The sequence below is a fragment of the Fusarium fujikuroi genome, chromosome FFUJ_chr09, assembly GCF_900079805.1.
Source record: "Fusarium fujikuroi IMI 58289 draft genome, chromosome FFUJ_chr09".
NCBI classification, from domain to species: domain Eukaryota; kingdom Fungi; phylum Ascomycota; class Sordariomycetes; order Hypocreales; family Nectriaceae; genus Fusarium; species Fusarium fujikuroi.
In genome coordinates, this window is record NC_036630.1 from 1,509,894 (window position 1) to 1,532,063 (window position 22,170).

Consider the following 22,170-nt stretch of genomic DNA (forward strand, 5'->3'; position numbering starts at 1 on the left):
CCTTACCTACCCACCGCCCTCCCCCTCCCCCCCCCCCCTCCCCCCCTCCCCTCCCTCCCTCCCTCCTCCTCCTCCTCCTTCGACCCTCCCGTCCCCTCACTTTTACACTTCTCCACGCCTTCGCCCTCTCCCTGCAGCCTGATTTCACCCGCCCGTGTACCATCAACTGACACTTAGGTACTAGGTATCAGCTTTCATCACAGATCACGTCGCCTTATTAACATTAACCAATGACTGAAAAAGACCTCCTGGTGCTTGTTATCGGGAAAGGTGCCCGAGAGCATGCCTTGGCCTGGCAGCTGAGTCAATCCAGATCAGTCAAACATGTTTTCGTATTCCCTGGCAATGCTGGCACACATGAGGTTGCAGCCTGCAACAACACAGCCGGGATTTCCTCCCTGGAAGGCGTCAGCAGCTCGGAATATCACGATTTGGCGAAGCGTGCCAAGGAACTCGGTATAGGTTTGGTAGTTGTTGGGCCTGATGACGATGTGGTGAATGGCATCGAAGAATTCTTTCGCAAAGGTCAGGGAGCAGCTATCGATCTCTATTCATCAACCTTACCTAAATGACATTTCCTCTTTTTAGTTGGCGTGCCTTGCTTCGGACCTTCGCGCGAGGCCGCAGAACTTGAAGGCTCCAAAGTCTTTGCGAAGGAGTTCATGAATAGGTTTGGCATTCCGACTGCCCACCACCGGAGTTTTGACAACCTCGAGGCTGCCAGTGTATACGTGCGCCATGTTTTCACCGACAAAGACCACCGTATCGTCATCAAGGTAGACGGCCTCGCCGCAGGGAAGGGCGTAGTTCTCCCTGAAACACCAGAAGAAGCACTGGAAGATCTTCGCAGCCTCATGAGCGATGGCAAATTTTCTACGGCGGGCTCCTCGGTCGTAATCGAAGAGTACATGGGCGGGTACGAGATCAGCATCTTGACCTTTAGTGACGGCAAGACCTTCTTTTCTCTCCCACCTGGGCAAGATCATAAGCGCATTCTAGAGGGAAACAAGGGACCCAACACTGGAGGCATGGGCGTTTACTCACCTGTGCCTATGGTGACCCCAGATGTCTTACAGAAGATTGATGAAGTCATCTTGAAACCTACATTTGATGCTCTTGCAAAAGAGGGTGAGCTACCCATAGTATCTCGTTTCAATTCGACCGCTGAAAACCCTACCAGGCCGTCCTTTCTGTGGCCTCTTGTTCACTGGAGTCATGGTCACCAAATCGGGACCTAAAGTCATCGAGTACAACGTTCGCTTCGGCGACCCAGAAACCCAAAGCTCGATGCTTCTTATCCATGAAGACACCGACCTCGCGAGGGTCATGCTGTCATGTACAAATGGGACACTCGCACAAGTGAAAAACACCATCAGAATTAAGTCAGGTTTTGCATGCAATGTTGTTATTGCATCCGGCGGATACCCAGGGGACTACAAAACTGGAAAGGTTGCCGCACTGAGTTCTCCGCCTGAGGGGGTGGTTGTCTTTCATGCTGGGACCCGTAAGGAGGACCGTTTGTTGAAGACCGCGGGAGGGCGTGTCTTTTCGGTTACTGCTTACGGTGATACCCTTGAAGAGGCACGTCGCAAGGCATATATGGGTGTCGACTGTGTATCTTTCGAAGACATGGTGTACAGGAAGGATATTGCTCTGGAGGGTCTAGCCAAATAAGGAGCAATGCTACCACATCGTATACCAGATCAGTTCAAAGATATAACAACTGAGATAGAGCTTCCTTGTGATTGTCGCTCCTACATAACCAAGTCCAGGATGCTGTGTTCACAGATACTTAAATGGTCTGTTGCTAGCAATACCTACCGGTCTGGTCTAGCCCTCATCGATTCCAATGCGCAACAGCCTCTTGCTCGCTCAGCTATTATCACTTTTCTCAATGTCGACTCAACTCTACAGTCCACGCGTCCTGACATGCACAGGCATACCATTCTTGACTCGTGGCGGCGAATCTGTCCCAACTTGATAGCAACGATCACCCCAGACAGTCGGTCGTGCCTTTTCAGAGTTTGTAGTTCCACTGTACGAAAGGCTTTGGTCAGTAACGCAGCCCGCGCCGCGACTGAGAAACCAGGAGACTTACTTGATCTGGTCCCATTCTTCCCATGCACACTCTACATCGAAGCATCTCGCTACCAGTACCATGGCTAGTTTTATCTCAACGGTGGCAAGATGCTGCCCGATGCAAACCCGTGGCCCAGCCTCGAATGAACGCCAGCCGTTGGGTGGCGGGTACAATGGATCCTCCGGATCAGTGACAAGAAAACGTTCTGGAAGAAACTCCCAGGCTCTATGCCAGATGTCAGGGTCACGATGGATTGCATATGACCCATCCCAAACAATGAAGTCCTCAGTTGGCAGCTTCTTCCCCTCGAATCCAGGATCAGAGCCTGGCGGACCCACGAGGAAGAACCCGGGCTCGCCACGACGCATTGAACCGACATTGGTATGATAACGCATAGATTCTCGAAGTACAGCTAGTGTGTAAGGGAGCTGGTTCAGCAACTGCGGGTTCTCCCTTATCACATCTGCAGCACCCCAGGCATTCGGGCTAAGGACTGCATCATGCTCCTCTCGCAATTTGGCCAAAACATCTGGATATTCGCTGAGCAAGCGGAAAAGCCAAGCAATAGTTGCCGCAGTGATATCAAAACCTGCGAAGAGGAAAGTATTGATCTGTCCAATTGCCATCTCCAGGAAGTCAGCGTCAAGCTCCATGCTCGATTGGTCCCTGCTGTCCTGTCCCGCTCCTTTCTGTTCAGCTCTCTCGGCCTCGAGAGCCTGTACGATTAGATCGACCAGTGTCTTTCCCTTCGCTGTGCGATCCTGCTGAAGCTTGTTCATGCGTTCTTGAAGGGCAGGTGTGAAGCTTTTGACAAGAGTTCTGTAGTTCTGCCAGAGTCTGAAATGGCGCCACGGATTGCAGTATTGGATGAAGTTGGCAGGATTGACGAAGAAGTACAACCTAGAAATGCTGTCAAGGAGGGCGGCACAAACAGGTGAGCTTCTTCCCCACTGCTCGTGGATGCGAATGTTCCTTTGTGACGTTATTGGTATCCAGTACTTGACATCGGCAAATCTTCCGAGACACAGTGGAACTTACAGAAAGAGGCGAATGATAACATCGAGAGTGAGATTGGCAGTGGCATCTCCAAGTGGGAAGACCTCGCCCCATTCTCCGTCTTTTCCTGCTTTGCTCTTGAGAACATTGGCAAAGTCCTCCACCTCTTCAAGAATGTCTGGTAAACGACTGTTGATGTTTTGAATACTGAAAGCTGGGCTCAGTCTTTTACGCCAGACCTTCCACTCCGCACCCTCCATAGAGGCCAAATCTCGGTTCTTTGTGAGGGGATAGAGAACATGCTTTTGTTCATAAGCCTTGGGTAATGAGTGTTCTTGTGTGAACTGAGCCGAAACATTTGCGCTGAGAGAGATAACCATTGGGGCCGTGAAGGGCCACGTATCGATATAAGCAACGGGTGGGCATTTTGTGCATTGAGGGAAGAGTTCTCGCCAGTTCTCTTGAATCTTTAGCATCAGGTAATCGCCGTGGGCGTCAGGTGGAAGTGTTGAGACGAGTTTCCCAACAACTTCAAGGTGACCGAGAATCATAGAATGTTTCATAATGGGCTATCTCTTGCATCAGAAACTGAGGTCATTTAGTGATGACAGGAATACATACGATCCCCTGATCCTTGAGGGCCTGGAACTTTTTGCGAACTCGGTAACCTTTTCGAAAGGCGTAGGCGAGTAATGCGGCCAGTATCACGCCTGAGAAGCGGAGGAGGCGCGTGAGGAGCGAGGAGCCGTCATCTTGAAGCCCAAGAAGCCACATCTTAGCCAGTTGGGTCCGTTATACTTACAACTCCTGACAATTGAAGATTGCAGATTGCAGATGCTCGGGAAACGTTGTGAAAGCCAGAAGGTTGCATCGTCATCAGGGGAAAGATATCTTTCCTGCCGTCAGACAGCCACAAAAACGAGATCCTGGTTGAAATTGGCCAATCAGCCGTTCAATGATAAGCTGAACTGCCCCGCTGTCGCTAATTGCCGTGTACCTTGAATTGATCGCAAATGCTTTTGCCTTCCAAGTACAAAGTTAATGCATTTCAGAAGTAAGGTATTGACACTATCATATATATCGACCTCAGCCTCTACAAGGTTTGATACCCGGTGAGATGTCGTTGCAGTCTAGACTCCTAATCAGGAAAGGCGGGTTCTGTGTTTCGATCTGTATACAGAAACTAACAGACCGTGTGACTGGCGCGCATAGAACTGGAAAAAGAAATATGGGGGAAAAGTGACATTATTACCCATCGAATCACTGTAGTTAATCTGGGGATTCGTGCGGTCCAGCGTCGGTGTTTTTAGTGCTCCGATGTGGGGGTTTTGGGAGAGATAGAACAGATGAGTGAACGCACGGAGCTCTTCATATAATGATACCCCTCTCCTTCTTCTCATTTTTATGTGTATATATTGATTGCTCTTGTGCTTGTGTGGTTGTTAGGTACCAAGAATTCACTCATCATGTCTGTGTCAGTCGAAGATGCCACCAAAGTGCGAGAGGGTTTCCCTAAACCCTTTCCCAATATTCCCAACAATGTGCTGGAGCAGCTTCGCTTGAATGGAAAGGTCCTCGTTGTCAACGGAGCTGCCGATGGTCTAGGGTATGCGGTAGCTGAGGGCTACGCTGAGGCAGGCGGAAATGTTGCTCTTTGGTATAACTCGTGAGTTGCTCATAATACTCTTCTTTCGATTGATTTCACCAAACTGGCCTAATCCGTGTTTCAGGAATGACGCTGCCATTGACAAGGCTCGACTGCTCTCAGAGCAACATGGCATCAAGGCATCTGCTTACAAGGTCGACGGTGGGTACCTTTCATAGCAGAGCCTCTAGCAGCACCTAACACGAATGTTTCCCTCAGTATCCGACTCACAGCAAATTCAAGATGCCCTAGAGGCCGTTCTTGACGATTTTGGCAAAATCGATGTCTATGTTGCAAATGCAGGTGAGTGTTTCCGGGCCAAGGATCATGGTATTCTGGATCGAGCTAAGAAATTGGTGATAGGCATGGCAATTTCAAAACCCATCCTTGAGCAAACTCTGGAAGAATACAGGAAGCAGATGTCGGTGAATGGTAAGTGATCACCCCCAACGTCTTTGGCCCCACTAAAAACCATGTAGTTGACGGAGTTGTGTTCTCTGCCAAATACGCCGGCGAGATTTTCAAGCGTCAGGGTTTCGGGAACTTCATTATCACCTCCAGCATGAGTGCCCATATCGTCAACGTACCAACTGATCAGCCAGTCTATAACGGGAGCAAGGCCTTTATAACACACTTTGGAAAGTCTCTCGCTAGGGAATGGCGTGAGTTCGCTCGTGTGAATATCGTATCTCCTGGTTTCTTTGATACAAAGATGGGTGCAAGCCCCGAGGCGCTTAATGAGGCGTATCGCATGGCCGTTCTTGGAAGACAGGGACACGTCAAAGAGATCAAGGGTCTTTACTTATACCTTGCTAGCGATGCTTCAACTTACATGACTGGAAGCGATCTTCTGATTGATGGAGGCTACGTGTTGCCATAAGACAGTTAAAGAGGGGGGGGGGGGAAGACTCTAAAGTGCCATAGATTTAGTTTACGGCGGTCGGTATTGAATAACAGTGCAAATATCCACAAAGTAATGACCACTGAGTTGAGTCCGCGAATGATTTCAAATTATCATCTGTCTAGGTAATCTATATAGAATAAGAGACGACTGTCAAGTGCAGAAAAGCCTACCAGTATTCAAGCTATTTTTGCCCATTAAAAGTCTATGGCTGATTACACTACCTGCCTTTCTCATTACAGTCACGAAAATCAAACTTTGTATATATTATCGATCATTTTTAAAGATATTGTCGAATTATCATATCCATGCCAGCGATGCGATGCAGATGGATTGTGAACTGGACTGGCCTACCACAACCCGGTCATCCCCAACATTTCAATTCTCTGTTCTGATTGCTCGCGATGAAGAGGTGACATCGGCAATGCAGTCATGCTTCCCCTCTTTCGGAGGACAGTGACCCGAAGAGAATTATCACCTGACTGCGACTACAGTAACAGCCGTGTCGAATATACGTACATATATTGTAGCAAGATTTCATAATTTTGAAAGTATCCATACACTTGCGTCTTTTGTCCTTTGGTTCTGGACCTTTTCTATCTTACTTTACACTATGAGTGAGACGGTCAGTATCGCCCTAGCTTTTGATAAATAATGGACTGACAAAAGCTTGATAGAACCCATCATGTTTTCTGTATGGCCCTGAAGACGCTCGCTTCGGTGAAAGGCCAATCCCTCAGATTGAAGATCCGCATGATGTAATTGTGAAGATTGCATACACAGGTGTTTGTGGTAGCGATGTGATTATCAACCCAACAGTCTTCGATATAACGCTGACAGCAGCAGGTTCATTTCTGGACAGAAGGCGGGTTTGCAAGAAAGGTTTCTGAGAGGCATCCTCTGGTGATGGGCCATGAAGCTTCCGGAATCATCTACAAAGCCGGCGCAGCGGTTTCGAACCTCGAGCCTGGTGACCGCGTGGCTATTGAACCGGGCTTCTCATGTAAGAGTTGCACATACTGCAAATCCGGACGATACAATCTCTGCCAGAATATGAAGTTCGCTGCGGATCCCCCTTCGACGCACGGAACGCTTTCTCGATATTTCAAGATCCCAGAGGACTTCGCGTATAAGATTCCCGACTCCGTCAGCCTGGAAGAGGCTGTACTCGTGGAACCTTTGGGTGTCGCTGTCCATGGTGTTCGTCTCGCCGATGTACGGCCTGGCCATATAGTCATAGTCCAAGGAGCGGGGGCTGTGGGCTATCTCACAGCGGCAACAGCGTGGGCCTATGGAGCCAAGCAGGTTGTCATCACCGATATCAACACGAAAAAACTTGAGTTTGCAGAAAAAGGTCTCAAGTGCCAAACCTATAAGCCCCAATCGAATTCCGCTTCAACACCTGAACAGGAAGCTGCTAGGTTGAAACAAGAGACTGGTCTTGTCGATGGTGCTGACGTTGTCCTGGAATGCACCGGAGTCGAATCATCAGCCCAACTTGGTATCTATTCTTTGAGACGCGGAGGTGTTTTTGTTCAAATTGGACTTGGCAAAGCTATGCAGACTTTGCCTCTTCATGCCATGTGCGAGAGAGAAATGGTATTGAAAACCTCGTTTCGATATGGCCCTGGGGATTTTGACATTGCTCTTGGGCTTCTTGAATCCGGAAAGGTGTCAGTTTCGTCTCTGATTAGTAGCGTTGCTCCCTTCAATCAAGCTCCGGAAGCGTGGAAGAAAACTATGAATGGTGAGGGAATCAAGAATCTGATTCAAGGGGTCCAGGATTGAGATGGATTCTCAAGAACCATTGTCAAGTTCGATATAGCAACTACTTGGAACTTTTTATCATTTTGGTTGACTTGATTATATCCGAGTAAAAGAAAAGAGCACCAGTTCTTGGTGTCAAGTACACACTTTTTGTTCTGATGTTGACATCTTGGTGTCTCAGACAGTGGCACCATTACCGTCGCAATGCCGCTAGTTCACATCCCGCCTGATGACAAAACCTCGAAACGACGACGAAAAATCAATCTGAATCCGAGAAAAGACAATATTTCATTGATATGGATTATATCAAGGCGGTCTTCCAATAAAAATATGTCTTTTTCTTTTCTTGTTATCTGCTTCAATCCTGTCCCTGCGTTTGCTGATCCATCCATCGTGTAGCTGAGTTACTAGTGTGTCAATCTCATTGTAGCCCGCTTACGACTCCACTTGTTCAGTGGTTAGCAAGGATAAATAATCATGACTCAATCGCAAACTCTGCTCCGATCTAGACTCGTATAAGTTTCAAGCAATTGGTCATTAATTTCCATGCTCAAGTTATTCATTTTCGCAAGCATAGTTTGGTGATCATGGCCGACTCGTCACCGACTGTGGCCTCGCCACCCCGACGAAATAGCCAGCAGGCGAACACTCCCCAATCAACGACGTCAACTAATAACAATCGCGATGGGGCGTTGGTACTGCACGCCAGTTCCTCAGCCACAGCTTGGTGGTCACGATTTCGATATCCAGTCATTACCGCTGGGATCGTGCTCTTCATAAGTCCATTTACCTTCTTATGGTCTGGCCAAGAGTCAATTGATCCCGCGAATTATGCAGAGCGTACCAAGCGAATCCTCAAGACGACGCCGTAAGCTGACTCTTGATCCTACTTGAGAGAGAGAATTGCACTGAAGGTCCACAGTTTAATTGACGGCCATAATGATCTACCGTTCATGCTCCGCCTTGAACTCAAGAACCGCATCTACGATGAACGTTTCGACTTTACTAATCGATTGCTGGGCCATACAGATTTACAGCGGCTGAGGCAAGGCATGGTCGGAGGTCAATTCTGGAGCGTCTATGTAGACTGCGATGAACAGCAAAAGCACTTTGAGGATCCTTCTGTAAGTGGCAACTCTTTCGCCGAATTTTCTCTCGTGTTGGACCGTTGCTAATCTCCTCAAAGTGGATCGTTCGAGACACGCTTGAACAAATTGATGTGACTCGGCGCTTCATCCGAGAGCACCCCAAAGACTTGGAGTATTGCGATACGGCGGCCTGCGCTAGAAAGGCCTTCAAATCAGGCCGCATCGCAAGCATGATTGGCATTGAAGGTGGCCACCAGGTTGGTGGCAGCATTGCAAGCCTTCGGCAGATGTATGAACTGGGAGCACGATACATGACTATTACCCACAACTGTGACAATGCATTCGGAATGGCAGCTTCGACTGTTGCCTCTGGAACTGCAGATACCGGACTTGCAAAGCTTGGAAAGGTAGCTATCAGAGAGATGAATAGGCTGGGAATGATGGTTGATCTATCACACGTTTCTCATCAGACAATGAGGGATGTTCTCAGTATTGCTCGAGCGCCGGTGATCTTCTCGCATTCTGGAGCATACGCCATTGAGCCACATCTTCGAAATGTCCCCGACGATGTTCTTCGACAGGTCAACCACAACGGCGGCATAGTTATGGCCGTGTTCCTCAACCGCTTCCTCAACATGAAGCATCCTGAACAAGCATCAATACACGATGTGGCTGATCATATCTTCCACATCGCAGAAGTCTGTGGCTGGACTTGCGTTGGAATCGGTGCGGATTTCTTTGGCATGTCAAACGTGCCTATTGGGCTAGAGGATGTTTCCAAGTATCCCAGCTTGATGGAGGTGCTCATGCAGCGAGGTGCAACAGATGAGCAGATCCGTCTGCTCGCAGGAGAAAATATTCTCCGAGTTTGGGGGAATATTGAAAAGAGTGCTAAAACAATCCAGGCTACTGGTGAGAAACCCGTCGAAGAGGAATATGAAGGACGAGAGTGGCATAAGGGATTTTCAACTGATCCCTACATGCTGAGGGGAGGCCTTGAGGAGGCCTTGAGGAATGGGGCCAAGATTGAGGAAGACGTTTTCGATTTAGATGCCGAAGGAAGACCTAAAATTCTGTCTACTTAGGGTTGTTTATAAATTAAAAATAACGCACAAAAGGTCCCATGTCAAACTGTATCTGTTTGTCTGCTAAGAATGCGAAACTATGTGGTTCATAGACAGGGAGATTTCAGATCCCCTGCATCCCGAGCCCTACGTTGTAAATACCAGCACATAACTTTGATCATTATTCAAATTTAAAATTACCATAAACCAAACCTCCATCTTATATAGCGGACTTAAAAATCATTAGCCACTGCCTCACATAAAGACCTTCCTCTCACTCCCACAGCTATGCATCTTCTCTGCACCTCGAATAACATTCGCTCAACGAACCATATTTCTTGCTACTCCACGCCTGTCCAAAGGGTTGACACTTGAGTTTTCATGCATAGGCACCTCATCTACACTCAAGGCAAGACTTGCGGCGGCGTAACCGGCAGCTTTAGCATTGATGAGGAATGCTTCCCGGTTGATGTTCTTGATGTCATCACACAGAGTATGACAGCAAGCATCTTGAGGAGCACCAGCCCCTGTGAAGATACCAGATGAAGGGATGCCGAGTTCAAGGAACCCCACGTAGTCAGAGGACGCCCCAAAGCGCCTGTGGCGTGTTAGCAGAGTCCATTCAACAGGTGTTATGAGACAGAATTCACATGTACTCAGCAGGATACCCCTTGCCGGTCAAAAACTCATAAAGGTATTTTGCTCCAGATTTGTGTGCGTCCGAGTCGGCATACACGATGTAGTAAGGCTGCGGAGAGGCAATCATGTCGTAGTTGTAGTAAAATCGAATCTTGCTGGACTCATCCTTGGACAGGTTGGAAACGTAGTAAGTCGATCCAATCATTCCACTCTCTTCAGCGCCCCAGAAGGCAAATCGAAGCTTGTTTTTGAAGTTTTTATACTTCTTGACCGACTCGGCGATACTGAGTAAGGCGGCGACGCCACTTCCATTATCATTAACTCCAGGGCCTTCTTGAATAGAGTCGAGATGAGCACCCAGCATCACAACACTGTTAGAATCACCAACCTTGGTATCAGCAATGATCTGCCAAGTCTCGCGATTTTCAGTCAAGACGTCGATGGTCAGATTGACCTCAAGGTTCTCTCCTCCTCTAAGACGTTCGGGCCAAGGATTTCCCTCGTTGTACGTGACGACAGCGATTGGTGCAAGTTTACCAAAGTTCTCAGCTCCGAGGGAGCCAGATCCCGCTGTTTGTTTGGGATCATCATTGAATACTACGGCTGCTGAAGCACCGTTGTCCTTGGCCAATTTGAGCTTGTTTGCAAATTGACATTTTCCACGCTTGATCAAGGCAATTTTTCCTTGGACGTCAATGCCTTTCCACTGGTCCTCGAAACAGCCTGAGCCACGAACATCATCTATGGGGACGAGAGCCAAAGGAGCAGCTACGCCGCCAGGCAGAGGAGTTGCATGATTGTACTGCAGTGAGACGGCATCAACATGTTCTCCATCGGGACCTGTCAAGACAATCTTTCGAGTTTGGGAAAAGAGATGATTGAATGGCTGAACAGTAATATCAAAATGGCCACCGCCGCCTAAACGTGTAAGAACAAAATCAAGCGATGCCTTGTAACCTGGGAGTCCAAAGGCCCGGTTATTGCTGTTGTCGAGGGCAATTTTGCATAAAGCTTGAAGCGTCTGGTTAAGGCTACAGATAGTTAGTGTTTGATCCTCAAGAGGTATCTGATCAGAGGGTACTTCATTACTATTCTGCTTTGATATCATTTGCTACACGTTGGGGAGTGAGCTGTTTGTATGCACGAGTTCCGGCAGCGAACAACGCTAGAGCGCTAATAAAACTATTGACCTTCATCTCAGAATCTAACAAAGGGAAGTACTTGTGTCGTTTTCAAAGTGACTTGAATGGTTTCATCACTTAAATAGAGAGACAAAATATTGCAAACAGCCGTGCCTTCGCACAGGAACGCCCCCCTCGCACTCGAACCGTAGTTCTTACAGGAGCCTAAAACCCGGCAGAATCCCTCCAATTCTTGCAAAGCGCACATCGCCACATGTATCATTAGGAAGGTATCCCAAAATCGAAGGAACTGGCCTGGGGAACGTTACTAGGCTAAATATTGAGGCACGACTCTATTTGATACATGCTCCATTAGTTGAGGCTTAGATATCGTTTGAAAGCGAGCTGACCATTCAATGCTCGAGTTCAATGGATTGAATTATGCTAATACGGGAACAACGGGTTGATCTTCCGTAATTGGGGGCCTGCCAGGTTAGTTGATGAAGAGTCCGAGGCACATAGTCCGAGATATCTGATCCGAGCTGGCCAATCACATGAATTCAATTTCTCATCAGTTTCGCGGTATTGAATCAACCCTGGCTATCCCCTTCTGACTCTTCGTGGCTTCTTCCAGCTTACTGAACTGGCTTTCGAAGGAATCAACCCAAGCAAGCTGCCTCAGCGTTCCCTTTAGTTCGGTCCAGTTCAAATCAAGTCGTTGAATCGTGATGGCTATCCTCTCCGTCATCCAACTTCTGTCATGAGTCCCTTCGGTCACTACCGCCATGACCAGTACCCAGACCCGAAGTTCTTCCAATCCATCCCACGATATCTCATAATCTGCCAGTAGGTGTGAAAGTTGAGGTTTGCGATACTGGATGGCGCCGAGTGTGTGATGACTGTGCTCAGCAGCAGTGACGAGAAACCTCAAAGCGGCCAAACGAACGGCTTGGTGAATTAGTGATATTCTAGAAGAATGCCCTTCTGGGACCTCTGACGGTATGTGCCTTGGCACTAAGAGGAGAAAGTATGAGCTATGGAGGATGGTTTCACAGTAACGGAACGTCGACTCTTCCCAGTGCAGAGACGCCTTAGCAACTCTTGTGAGTGATAGAAGAACCGAACATAAGTCTGAAAGAACTGGTGACAAGTTTTATAGAGCGTTTAGGGTTTTTGCCAGAGCATGGGTGATTGTGGGCGGCTCAGGCTGAGTCCATAGGTGTGAAGGAGCTACAAATCTCGGCGGACAGTCTAGGGACAGGCTTCCAATAACATCTGACCTGTGAATATCAACTTGGTTAGTTTCCGATCTGTGACAGATCTTAACTATTGCCTACCAGATTAAAGACAATAACAAATATGATGAACGAAGCCTTTCTACTCCTCCGCGGCCGCGTACCAAGGTTTCTAGGCCAGCCAGGTGGGTGCTGTATCGTTCGATTCTACCTATGCTCATCTGTAGGTGGTTAGCAGTGGCTTTCAGCTATAATCTCAAACATTACATCGTAGTTGGCAAGACCTATAATGGTGATCAAAATCTCGTCAGAAGGCACGCTATTCGAAGTTTGGATCTTTTGGCTGGTGAAACGTAAACTGAGATTGTAGTGCTTCAGTGCAGTTGAATCTTCTCGCCCAGAATGCATATCACCTGTATAACCATTGCTATATAGGGCGGTCTCCGCAAGTGCAAGACTTAGAGTAGCTTGGTCGACAAGGCCGATAGCGAAGCACATCTCTCTGACCTTGTCGCATATGGACGACTTTGGTCGAAGCACTGTCCTTTGTGAGATTTTATAGTTCACGATAGATGTTACTTACGAAAGGCCTCCATCATTTTAGCTCTAATGTCAGTTCTGGAGTAGAGTGCTCGATCTGCGCCTGGCTCATGAAGCTGCACTGGTGACTGGGATAGCACATCATGCCTATGATTATCTGGTTGGGAGAATATGTAAGCCGCATGGGTTTCGTGAAGTGCCAGATTCTTTGAAATGTCCGGCTCGATCCTTAACTTCCTACTCCGCGTATTCTTTCTTCTTGATAATCCTATATCTTTCATCACATGCTGATGAATTTTGCGCTTGTTGTGCCGGCTTTTTACCTCGTCTGGGTGGCTCACGCTGACAAACTCAAGCCTCGGCCCTACCCGAGCCGAGGCAGGCATTCTGAGGTCCAGGGGAGATGGGGTAGTCGATTCGTTCTTTATATGTGCGTTTCATTAATGTGAGAAGATACGTGCATGTGATGGTTGCAGATAAGCTGATAATTGCGTTTAGTGCATTATTGATTCGTCAGCAACGTCCATGTCAGATCCAGCCAGAAGGGGACTGCAAACAGATCGTGACAAGGTCACGCCAAAAATATAAAGAAAGTTGCTTCATGATTTTTGCTCTTCAGGTTGAAACGCAAGGCATCAAGTACAATTTCCGGTGCTCAACCTTGAGCCCCTGGAAAAGCAATATGTGATAGGCTCCAATACATAAATTGACCTGCAATGACTCGGCTCGCCAGAAAGATCATGGCTCATAATTCACAGCTTAACACTAAAGTGTTTTCAGTAAAGAATGAAACCTTAAGTTTAACTCTATGGTTCATTCAGTCTCCAATACATATACTCAATAAGCGCTACGACAGCAACATGGTTTTGGCGGAAAACTTGGCAACTGAGCTTCCGCCATTCAAGCCAAGCCAAGTCGTATTGTTAAACGAAAATGCATGATAATAACTAAGAGACCCATTCCGCCTAGACACTAGATCATGAATAAATACAAGATGCATGTAATCAGAGGCGGCTGGGCGAACTTGGCGGAGCTTGTGCACTGTTGATCTGGGGTAGGCTGTTGATAGATGCGGCCAAGTGACGGCACCCAACTGCCAAGAGAGTTTCTTATTAGAAAGACATCCGTCTTTATTAGTCAGAAGCTTGTTTCTTGGCTTGCTGGGATAGCTACAACATTCATTGATAGAGCCTTGGTAACTGTCTTGGCTAGCAGTGACTCCGCCTGCTTGAGATTGTGTCGGGGACAATGACAAGGTACTAGCGGTAGCCTTGTGGAATAACAATATTTATCGAAGGGTACAGCAATTTAAAGTGCTAAAACATGTTAACCTGAAATCAGTGTGAAAGTGAAGTGAGTTCTAAGCCTCACTTTTACGTTGCTAGCCTCGCATGTGACAGACAGCTTGAAGCATTGTGTGGCGAATCCGATCTGATTTTCCTTATCATAATTAAGCTTCAAAGATCTCGAATCTATCTCTTGGTTCAGTGCCAATCTGCCAAATTCCACGTTTCTAAAGGCTTAGCATCATATACAGTACGGCCCCACCAAAGTCCTTGGCTGCGTCTAATGCTGTGACACCTCGGGCGTAATAGGAAGTGATAGCCTTAAAATACGGCCAGTTTGTCACTGTGCATCAATGCCTCCTTGGGTGCTTGGCAAGCTGCAGGTCAAGTCACTGGCTGGTTTGAGCTACGAGTCCACGAAGCGGAAGTTGGCTTAACGGCATTATATCTTGGCAGACAATTTGAGTGGATATCGTTCCGAGATCTTATCGGTTGTAACTATTATGCCCAGGATTTTCACGGAATCTGACCGTTGAGAAAAGAAACAAGACTATTATTACTAGCTGTCGATCTCAAGCGGTCGCGGAATAGAGTCGCCTTAGCCGCCGTTGTAAATGCAACTCGCTCGGACACAGGATACGAAGGCCTGCATCGTTTAGTTCTGGCCAGTGTCTCACAGACTACTGCACAAAGTGATGAGCAGCCGTTGTTTCCCATACCTTATGCACCGAGTACAAAAATATCAAGAATGGGGAGGGGGACGCGGGGTCTGGGGTTACAAGGTGTAAGCCATGCGCAAAAGCAAGGTGAGTTCCTCAACAAACCGATGGATCCCTACCAGTCTCATATTGTTTCTTTCCACTAGTGAGAAAATTAGTGGCAAGATATCAGACACTTCAGCAGTGAATCCCTTGCTCCGGTGAACCAACCGGGATTTTTGATAGGCACAAGCTCGATACCCTGTATCCCTGGTATCACTTGTTGTGTCTGTAGCTCAAAAAGCAACCATAACTTATTTAGTGGAAATTTTTGTCATCAATACTCCAAGCCAAGGCAGCCTGACTGAGTCTTAACAATTAACGCTTAGAAATTACGCTTCAGTCGATATCGCTGTTTGCGTTGAATTGGTCCCATTCAGCACGGCCGCATTTCACGCAATGCTTCAAAGAATGCTCAATGGTTGAGTTTTCTGCTTATGCTCACCGAGAAGTCACACAATCGGAGACGTGCAGGACAGGCCGGCCATCAAGATGCCTCTCGTTGGTCGCTCGGCGTTTGGACCGCGCATGCCGAGTGCTGAGGCCCGAAGCCGCCACTTCGGCTGTGCCAAGCCTCAACGGAGCGGAAGGTGGAGCACCGCGGCGGAGCACGTGACTCGTACGACTTTTGTCTTGGCATCAAGGGAGCGGAGATGGATACGGAGGCGCAGGCTGAGGCGGAGGAAACCGGGGCTCCGGAGAGGCCGAGAAAGTGTAAAAGGTGCTGTACATTGGGCATTAAACGTGAAGAAAATGAGGAACTTTTTGTAGTTAATAGGAGATATGAGCCTGTCGGGAAGTCAATTAAGAGGCTTTTGGAAGAAAGACTGTAAAGAAAGAATTCACATCAAAATGATGGCGGCAACGATCCAGGGTGCAAACTCTGCTTTATCAGTGCGGCGTGTCTCACCACTAACCATAATACGAACAAACCCGATACAAGAGAAGAAAGAAAAAATAGGCGACTTTTGACAAGCATTCTCTCGGTTTCTCGACGTAACATGAACTGAACACACGGCCTGCCAAGACAAGAAGACCAGAGAGTGTGGATCAGGTGATATGATTGATTTTGAGTAGCCGATAAGCTTAGCGCAAGTGCCCAGAACCTTAAGTAACATAAGCGCAAGGTTAGTTGGTCCTAGAGTGAGGAGCCGACAGGGTGTGGCGATTCGTCAGGCCAATAGACAGAGTCCAAAGTCTACAGCCAAGCCAGCCTCTTAACTTGTTCCAGAAACGAGTGTCTCTGCCAAGGGCCTTCTCACATTTGATGCTGTGTTTTTCTTTCTTGTCTTGTTACCCTCTCTACCTCTGTCTGTTCCCCCACGGAAGATGCAGATATACCTAAACAGAAGCGAGCAGAACATCGCTTGGCTGGATTGTCAGAAGAGATGTGGGGGCGCAGTGCTTGATAATACGGCGTATCTTGACTTGAAGGTCCGAGGATTGCTTGGATACGCGTCATTGGTCAAGCGCCAAGAGCCGCCAAGATGGAGTTGACCCTTTGAGGTTATCGCGACAACCGCTAACCCTAGGCGCCAAGATGTGACGAACCAGCTGAACCTTGATACAGACATTCTTGCCTTCGGCGAGATGGCGGTTTGTTGAGAAATCACTAGCTTGTGATTTCTGCCTTGGCTCTTTCGTCTTGGCTAAGATGGCATGGCATGGCATGGTCGTGTACCGGTTGATACTCTTGGACGGTGGTGGAATGCCGAATGAGCTTTCAGAACGAGTACCAGTAAGAGAGCTGCAAAGCATAGCACCCATGGTCCAGTGGGCACGGTTGGAGTTTGAGACAAGAGATGGGCATCTCGTTAATAACAGTGTTGCATTGGTCATGCTCGGTATGCTGCCATGGCTCTAACAGAGAGCTATGACCATGCTCGCATTGCAATCGAGGCCATGTGTCAACGGTTTGGATGCCGTTGAAACAACCGGTCCATGATGATCAAAAGACCAACTAGGGGAATGTTGGAGAAGTGCAGTAAACTTGACAGACACGCTGACCTCGTGAGGAGCGAGCGAGAGGAGGATCCATGACCGCCGCGACCATGCGACAATCCAAGTCTGCAATGCACAACAATGACCTCACCTCTCACCTCTCAACTATACCTACCGCAACAAGAGCAGCAAGATTTCTCTTGTCCCGCACTCCATCCATTGCACGTTTTCGCCATACGCCAAGCTGCCAAGACGCCAGGATCCCCACTACACACACCACCAAACAGTCTCACCACGATACGGTACGCTACGCTACCTTACTTTACCATTTTACCGGCGTGTTTTTTTATTATTTGGGGTTTTAGGATGGTAACGCGACTGGGGTCTGGAAATGATAGAAACTGGAAGAAAAGCACCGAGGGATTGAGAAGACTTTGGTGACATACTTGGATTCCAATGGTGCTGCATCCAGGCTTACACTGTTGCATGGATAGACTGAAGACTGAGTATAGAACAACCTTTACCGATGGAAGCACGGCACTTGGAGCGTAAAATACGGTCCATCACCGGAATTGACGTCACGGAGCCGTCCGTCCGTTTCGTTTCCCCTCCGTTCCGGGGACGGCCGTCGACGATACGGCAACTAATTTATAGCAACACACCACAGCCAAGGTAGGCTAATATCACTAAGCAAGTAGCACTGCATTTTGCATTTGTAGGCTGAGGAGAGGCTCAACACCTGTCTACAGGGGTTGGTTATGGGGTGAGTGTGTGGGGAAAATAGTGAGCTCTCCAAGTCCGGTGGCGGATCTAAACCGGCTCAGGTTCGGGTTCGGGATGGGGACCAACGCCAAGAAATCCCGAGCCTGGCAACGACTCAGGTCCGCGATAACATGAGCAATTACGGTGCTCTCATGGGGCTCTTTTCTAATTATGACGGTACTATTGTTTCTTGAGATTTCTCCCTCCCTCAACTATATATGACCTCGTCCCCCGCACCCCGCCAAGTCTATTTCCCATAAACTCCAAAGTTATCAATCACATTCGTCGATTGTTCTCTAATCGGATAGATAACATTTACTCATTCATGCCTTGAAGCTAGTTCCTTCATTATTATCACTCTTTTATTCGTCAATGAAGTTCAAGTAGTCAATCGACTCTTGTATACAGCGCCAACACACCCATCAAGATACATCTCACAACCACCGTCACTTATACCCAGAGCATAGAGCACACAGACAACAGTTTAAGCTCTCTTCTCGCGCCCTTTCCTACAAATCCTGGTCGCCAATCTTCAATCCATCGACCATGGCGGCCGAGTACCCCAAGCACCCGTTCCTCCTCACAATTGAGGAGACGGCGCAAGCCCTTGACACAAGCATCGACAAGGGCCTTACCAGCCAACAAGTAGCTGAAGCTCAGCAGAAATATCCCAAGAATGAGCTCGATGTGGGCGGTACTGTGCCATGGTACAGTATTTTGACCAAGCAGCTACTCAATGCCATGATCATTGTAAGTGGCATTCCCCTCCAAACCCAATTTGCCAAACTAACCCGCCACAGGTTCTTGCATTTGCCATGGCTCTTAGTTTTGGTATCAAAGATTATATCGAAGGTGGCGTGCTTGTCTTTGTTATCGTCCTCAACGTCACCATTGGTTTCTGGCAAGAGTATCGCGCTGAGAAGCGCATGGATGCTCTCCGAGCTCTCTCCTCTCCCAGTGCCATGGTTCTTCGCGATGGAAAGACTCAAGTTATTTCTAAGTAAGTGTTTACTACGCAGAACTAAAACTCGACTCAAAACTAATTAATTGTACAGCCCCGAAGTCGTTCCCGGTGACATCGTCCTCCTCAAGATGGGCGACACCGTCCCCGCCGATCTCCGCCTCTTTGAAGCCATGAACCTTGCTTGCGAGGAAGGTCAACTCACTGGCGAATCAATCCCCGTCGAGAAGATTACCGATAACAATATCACCGCTCCCGGAACCGAGAAGCCTGTCGAGTCCGAGGATGAAATTGGTATTGGTGACCGTGTCAATATGGCTTATGCTACCACCGTCGTCCGAAAGGGCCGTGGTCGTGGTATCGTCACTGCTACTGGTATGTCTACTGAGGTCGGCAAGATTGCTGCCTCTACTTCCAAGAAGACCCGCAAGGCTGGCCGATCTATGAACTACAAGAAGTATGGAAAGCGACAGCCCTTTGTTGGTGCTTCCAAGCGAACTTGGGATGTTATCGGCAAGTTCCTGGGTCTCACTGAGGGAACGCCTCTCCAGCGAAAGCTTTCCGCTCTTGCTTATGTCCTATTCGGTTGTGCTATCATTCTCGCTATCGTCGTGTTTGCTGTCAACAAGTTCGACATGAAGAACGAGGTTATTATCTATGCCACTTCTCTCGGTATCGCCATTATCCCCGAGTCCCTGGTGGCTGTCTTGACTATCACCATGGTGGTTGCTGTTACTGTCATGCGCAAGGCCAATGTCGTCGTCCGTGATCTCTCCGCCCTCGAGGCTCTTGGAGGTGTTACCAATATTTGCTCCGACAAGACTGGTACTCTCACCGAAGGAGCCATGATTGTTCGCAAGGCTTGGATCCCCTCTTCCCACATCTACACTGTTCGCGACTCCCAGAGCCCCAACGATCCCACCAAGGGCCGAGTTACATATTCCAAGCAGAGCGATGAGCCCGAAGAGAAGGAGGCGCCCCGTGACTATGATCGCGAGCGTAGTGCTGCTGTTCTCAAGTTTGATGTTCCCGATGAGAAGCTCAACCAGAATAATGCCCAACCCAAGAAGCGTGAGCCTGAGGTTGAGTGCGAGATGACTGATGAACTTCAAGCTTTCTTGCTTTCTTCCGCCCTTTGCAACTTGGCTACCGTCCGATACGATGATGAAGAGGAGAAGTGGCAGGTTACCGGGGAGCCCACCGAAATTGCGCTCCAGGTCTTCACCCACCGCTTCAACTCTGGAAAGAAGACCCTGGAGGGTGAGGGATGGAAGCAAATTGCCGAATTCCCCTTCGATAGCTCTATCAAGCGAATGTCCGTCATATACGATGCCCCCGAGGGTGCCAAGGGTTCTATCATCGACACTGCCAACTCAATGGTCTTCACCAAGGGTGCTGTCGAGCGTATCTTGGATCTCTGCGACTACGCTGGCACTGGACCTGAGCAGCAGCCCATGACCGATGAGCTCAAGGAGAGTGTTCTTGAGCAGATGAACAGTCTCGCTTCTCAGGGTCAGCGTGTCCTGGCTATCGCCTACCGTCCTTGGGACGGACGTTTCACTGCCAAGCAGGCTTCTTCTCCTGCCGAGGACGAGAAGCTTCGAACGGAGGTCGAACAGGGTCTTATCCTCCTTGGTCTTGCTGGTATCTACGATCCTCCTCGCCGTGAAACCAAACCCTCTATCGCCGAGTGCTCTAACGCTGGTATCCGAGTTCATATGCTTACTGGTGATCACCCCGAGACCGCTAAGGCCATTGCTAAGGAAGTCGGTATCATCCCCAAGAACCTCAGTATTCTGCCTGATCACGTCGCCAAGTCCATTGTTCAGAAGGCGACCGATTTTGATAGGATGACCGATGAAGAGATCGATGCTCTCGAGGAACTTCCTCTGGTTATTGCCCGTTGCGCTCCTGACACCAAGACCCGCATGATCGACGCTCTCCGTCGTCGTGGTGCCTTCATGGCTATGACTGGTGATGGTGTCAACGATGCCCCTTCTCTGTCTCGTGCTGACGTCGGTATTGCCATGGGTTCCGGTTCTGACGTGGCCAAGTCTGCTTCCAAGATAGTACTTACTGATGATAAGTTCAACTCCATCGTCGCCGCTATCCGTGAAGGTCGTCGCATGTTCGACAACATCCAGAAGTTCGTCCTCCATCTCCTGACTTCCAACGTTGGTGAGGTTATCCTCCTGGTTTGCGGTCTTGCTTTCGTCGATGACAGTGGCTTCTCCGTGTTCCCTGTCTCGCCTCTCCAAATTATCTGGATCAACATGGCTACCTCGTCGTTCCCCGCCTTCGGACTTGGTCGCGAGCAGGGTGCTCAGGACATCATGCGCAAGCCTCCCCAGGACAAGAAGCGCGGTGTCTTTACCAACCAGATCATCATTGACATGATCGTCTATGGTATTATCATGGGTGCTTGCACAATGTGCACTTTTGTCATCATCGTCTATGGTGCCAATGGCGGTAACCTCGGCTTCGAGTGCAACCAGCGATACTCCGAGGAGTGTATCCCCGTGTTCAAGGCTCGCGCTGCCACCTTCGCTGAACTGACATGGCTTATCCTCATCTCTGCTTGGGAGTTCAAGAGTCTGCGCCGCTCCGTCTTCCGCCTCAACCCTGACGACGACAGCAAGTTCCCCGTGTTCAAGGACATCTACTCCAACCGCTTCCTGTTCTGGTCCGTCATCATTGGTGGTCTCTCTGTCTTCCCCGTCGTCTGCATCCCCGTCCTCAACCACAAGTTCTTCAAGCATACTGGCATCACTTGGGAGTGGGCTCTGGCCGTTGGCTTCACTGTTGTGTTCGTCGCTGGCATCGAGCTCTGGAAGATGACCAAGCGACACTTCCACCTCCTTGAGGACGCTCCTGTCCGCCGTGGTGTCTGGGGCCAGGGTGGTGAAGACGGTGGCCGCCTTGCCCGAACCATGTCTCTGTCCAGCTTCAAGACCTGGGCATCTTTCTCGCGAAGGGACACTGGCGAGTCTCTCGGAAAGCGAAGCACCTCTCGTGGACCTACCGATCGACACATTGTGCCTCAAGGCCTTGCAGCCACAGAGGCCTAATCCTATGATTTGCATCTCTGATGATAAGAATATTTAAAATGGGCGAGGGAAGTTTTGGAAAAGTAATGACACTGGGGAGAATATGTTGTCTCATGAACTGAAGAATATTTTGGACGGATGGGAAGGATCATGATGAATCTTAATATTGATATCACTTCTGCTTTTAGTTGCATTATTCCGCCCTGATAGAGGGTATAGATATCCCGCTGCCCAGCCACTGAACGCTGGTGCAAATGCATTACATTGTCACTAAACCGTCTTTTCATCCTATGTGGTGCTTTGGAAATATTTTAACGTATTTTATCCATTAATTTATCC

At 48.7% G+C, this 22,170-nt stretch overlaps 7 protein-coding genes; 5 read left to right on the top strand and 2 right to left on the bottom strand.

Annotated features, from left to right (window-relative positions):
- Positions 1-230: 230 nt before the first annotated feature.
- On the top strand, positions 231-1,674 carry FFUJ_09705 (probable bifunctional purine biosynthetic protein; the record flags this gene model as incomplete). XM_023568362.1 has 3 exons in its annotated part: positions 231-525; positions 589-1,128; positions 1,181-1,674. The coding sequence occupies 3 exons, from the start codon at positions 231-233 to the stop codon at positions 1,672-1,674; spliced, it is 1,329 nt and encodes a 442-aa protein (XP_023435572.1).
- A 234-nt stretch (positions 1,675-1,908) lies between these two features.
- Positions 1,909-3,850, bottom strand: FFUJ_09704 (related to sterigmatocystin biosynthesis P450 monooxygenase STCS; the record flags this gene model as incomplete). XM_023568364.1 has 4 exons in its annotated part: positions 1,909-2,035; positions 2,099-3,052; positions 3,119-3,645; positions 3,698-3,850. The coding sequence occupies 4 exons, from the start codon at positions 3,848-3,850 to the stop codon at positions 1,909-1,911; spliced, it is 1,761 nt and encodes a 586-aa protein (XP_023435573.1).
- A 692-nt stretch (positions 3,851-4,542) lies between these two features.
- FFUJ_09703 (SOU1-like sorbitol utilization family protein) lies at positions 4,543-5,601 on the top strand (the record flags this gene model as incomplete). XM_023568365.1 has 5 exons in its annotated part: positions 4,543-4,742; positions 4,807-4,883; positions 4,941-5,024; positions 5,085-5,153; positions 5,201-5,601. The coding sequence occupies 5 exons, from the start codon at positions 4,543-4,545 to the stop codon at positions 5,599-5,601; spliced, it is 831 nt and encodes a 276-aa protein (XP_023435574.1).
- Positions 5,602-6,235: 634 nt separating this feature from the next.
- Positions 6,236-7,410, top strand: FFUJ_09702 (probable xylitol dehydrogenase; the record flags this gene model as incomplete). XM_023568366.1 has 3 exons in its annotated part: positions 6,236-6,247; positions 6,300-6,422; positions 6,469-7,410. The coding sequence occupies 3 exons, from the start codon at positions 6,236-6,238 to the stop codon at positions 7,408-7,410; spliced, it is 1,077 nt and encodes a 358-aa protein (XP_023436197.1).
- Positions 7,411-7,976: 566 nt separating this feature from the next.
- On the top strand, positions 7,977-9,562 carry FFUJ_09701 (related to microsomal dipeptidase precursor; the record flags this gene model as incomplete). XM_023568367.1 has 3 exons in its annotated part: positions 7,977-8,257; positions 8,312-8,513; positions 8,576-9,562. The coding sequence occupies 3 exons, from the start codon at positions 7,977-7,979 to the stop codon at positions 9,560-9,562; spliced, it is 1,470 nt and encodes a 489-aa protein (XP_023435575.1).
- Positions 9,563-9,862: 300 nt separating this feature from the next.
- On the bottom strand, positions 9,863-11,376 carry FFUJ_09700 (related to aminopeptidase Y precursor, vacuolar; the record flags this gene model as incomplete). XM_023568368.1 has 3 exons in its annotated part: positions 9,863-10,139; positions 10,192-11,211; positions 11,270-11,376. The coding sequence occupies 3 exons, from the start codon at positions 11,374-11,376 to the stop codon at positions 9,863-9,865; spliced, it is 1,404 nt and encodes a 467-aa protein (XP_023435576.1).
- A 6,993-nt stretch (positions 11,377-18,369) lies between these two features.
- On the top strand, positions 18,370-21,852 carry FFUJ_09699 (related to Ca2+-transporting ATPase; the record flags this gene model as incomplete). XM_023568369.1 has 3 exons in its annotated part: positions 18,370-18,573; positions 18,624-18,823; positions 18,879-21,852. The coding sequence occupies 3 exons, from the start codon at positions 18,370-18,372 to the stop codon at positions 21,850-21,852; spliced, it is 3,378 nt and encodes a 1,125-aa protein (XP_023435577.1).
- Between the last annotated feature and the right edge of the window lie 318 nt (positions 21,853-22,170).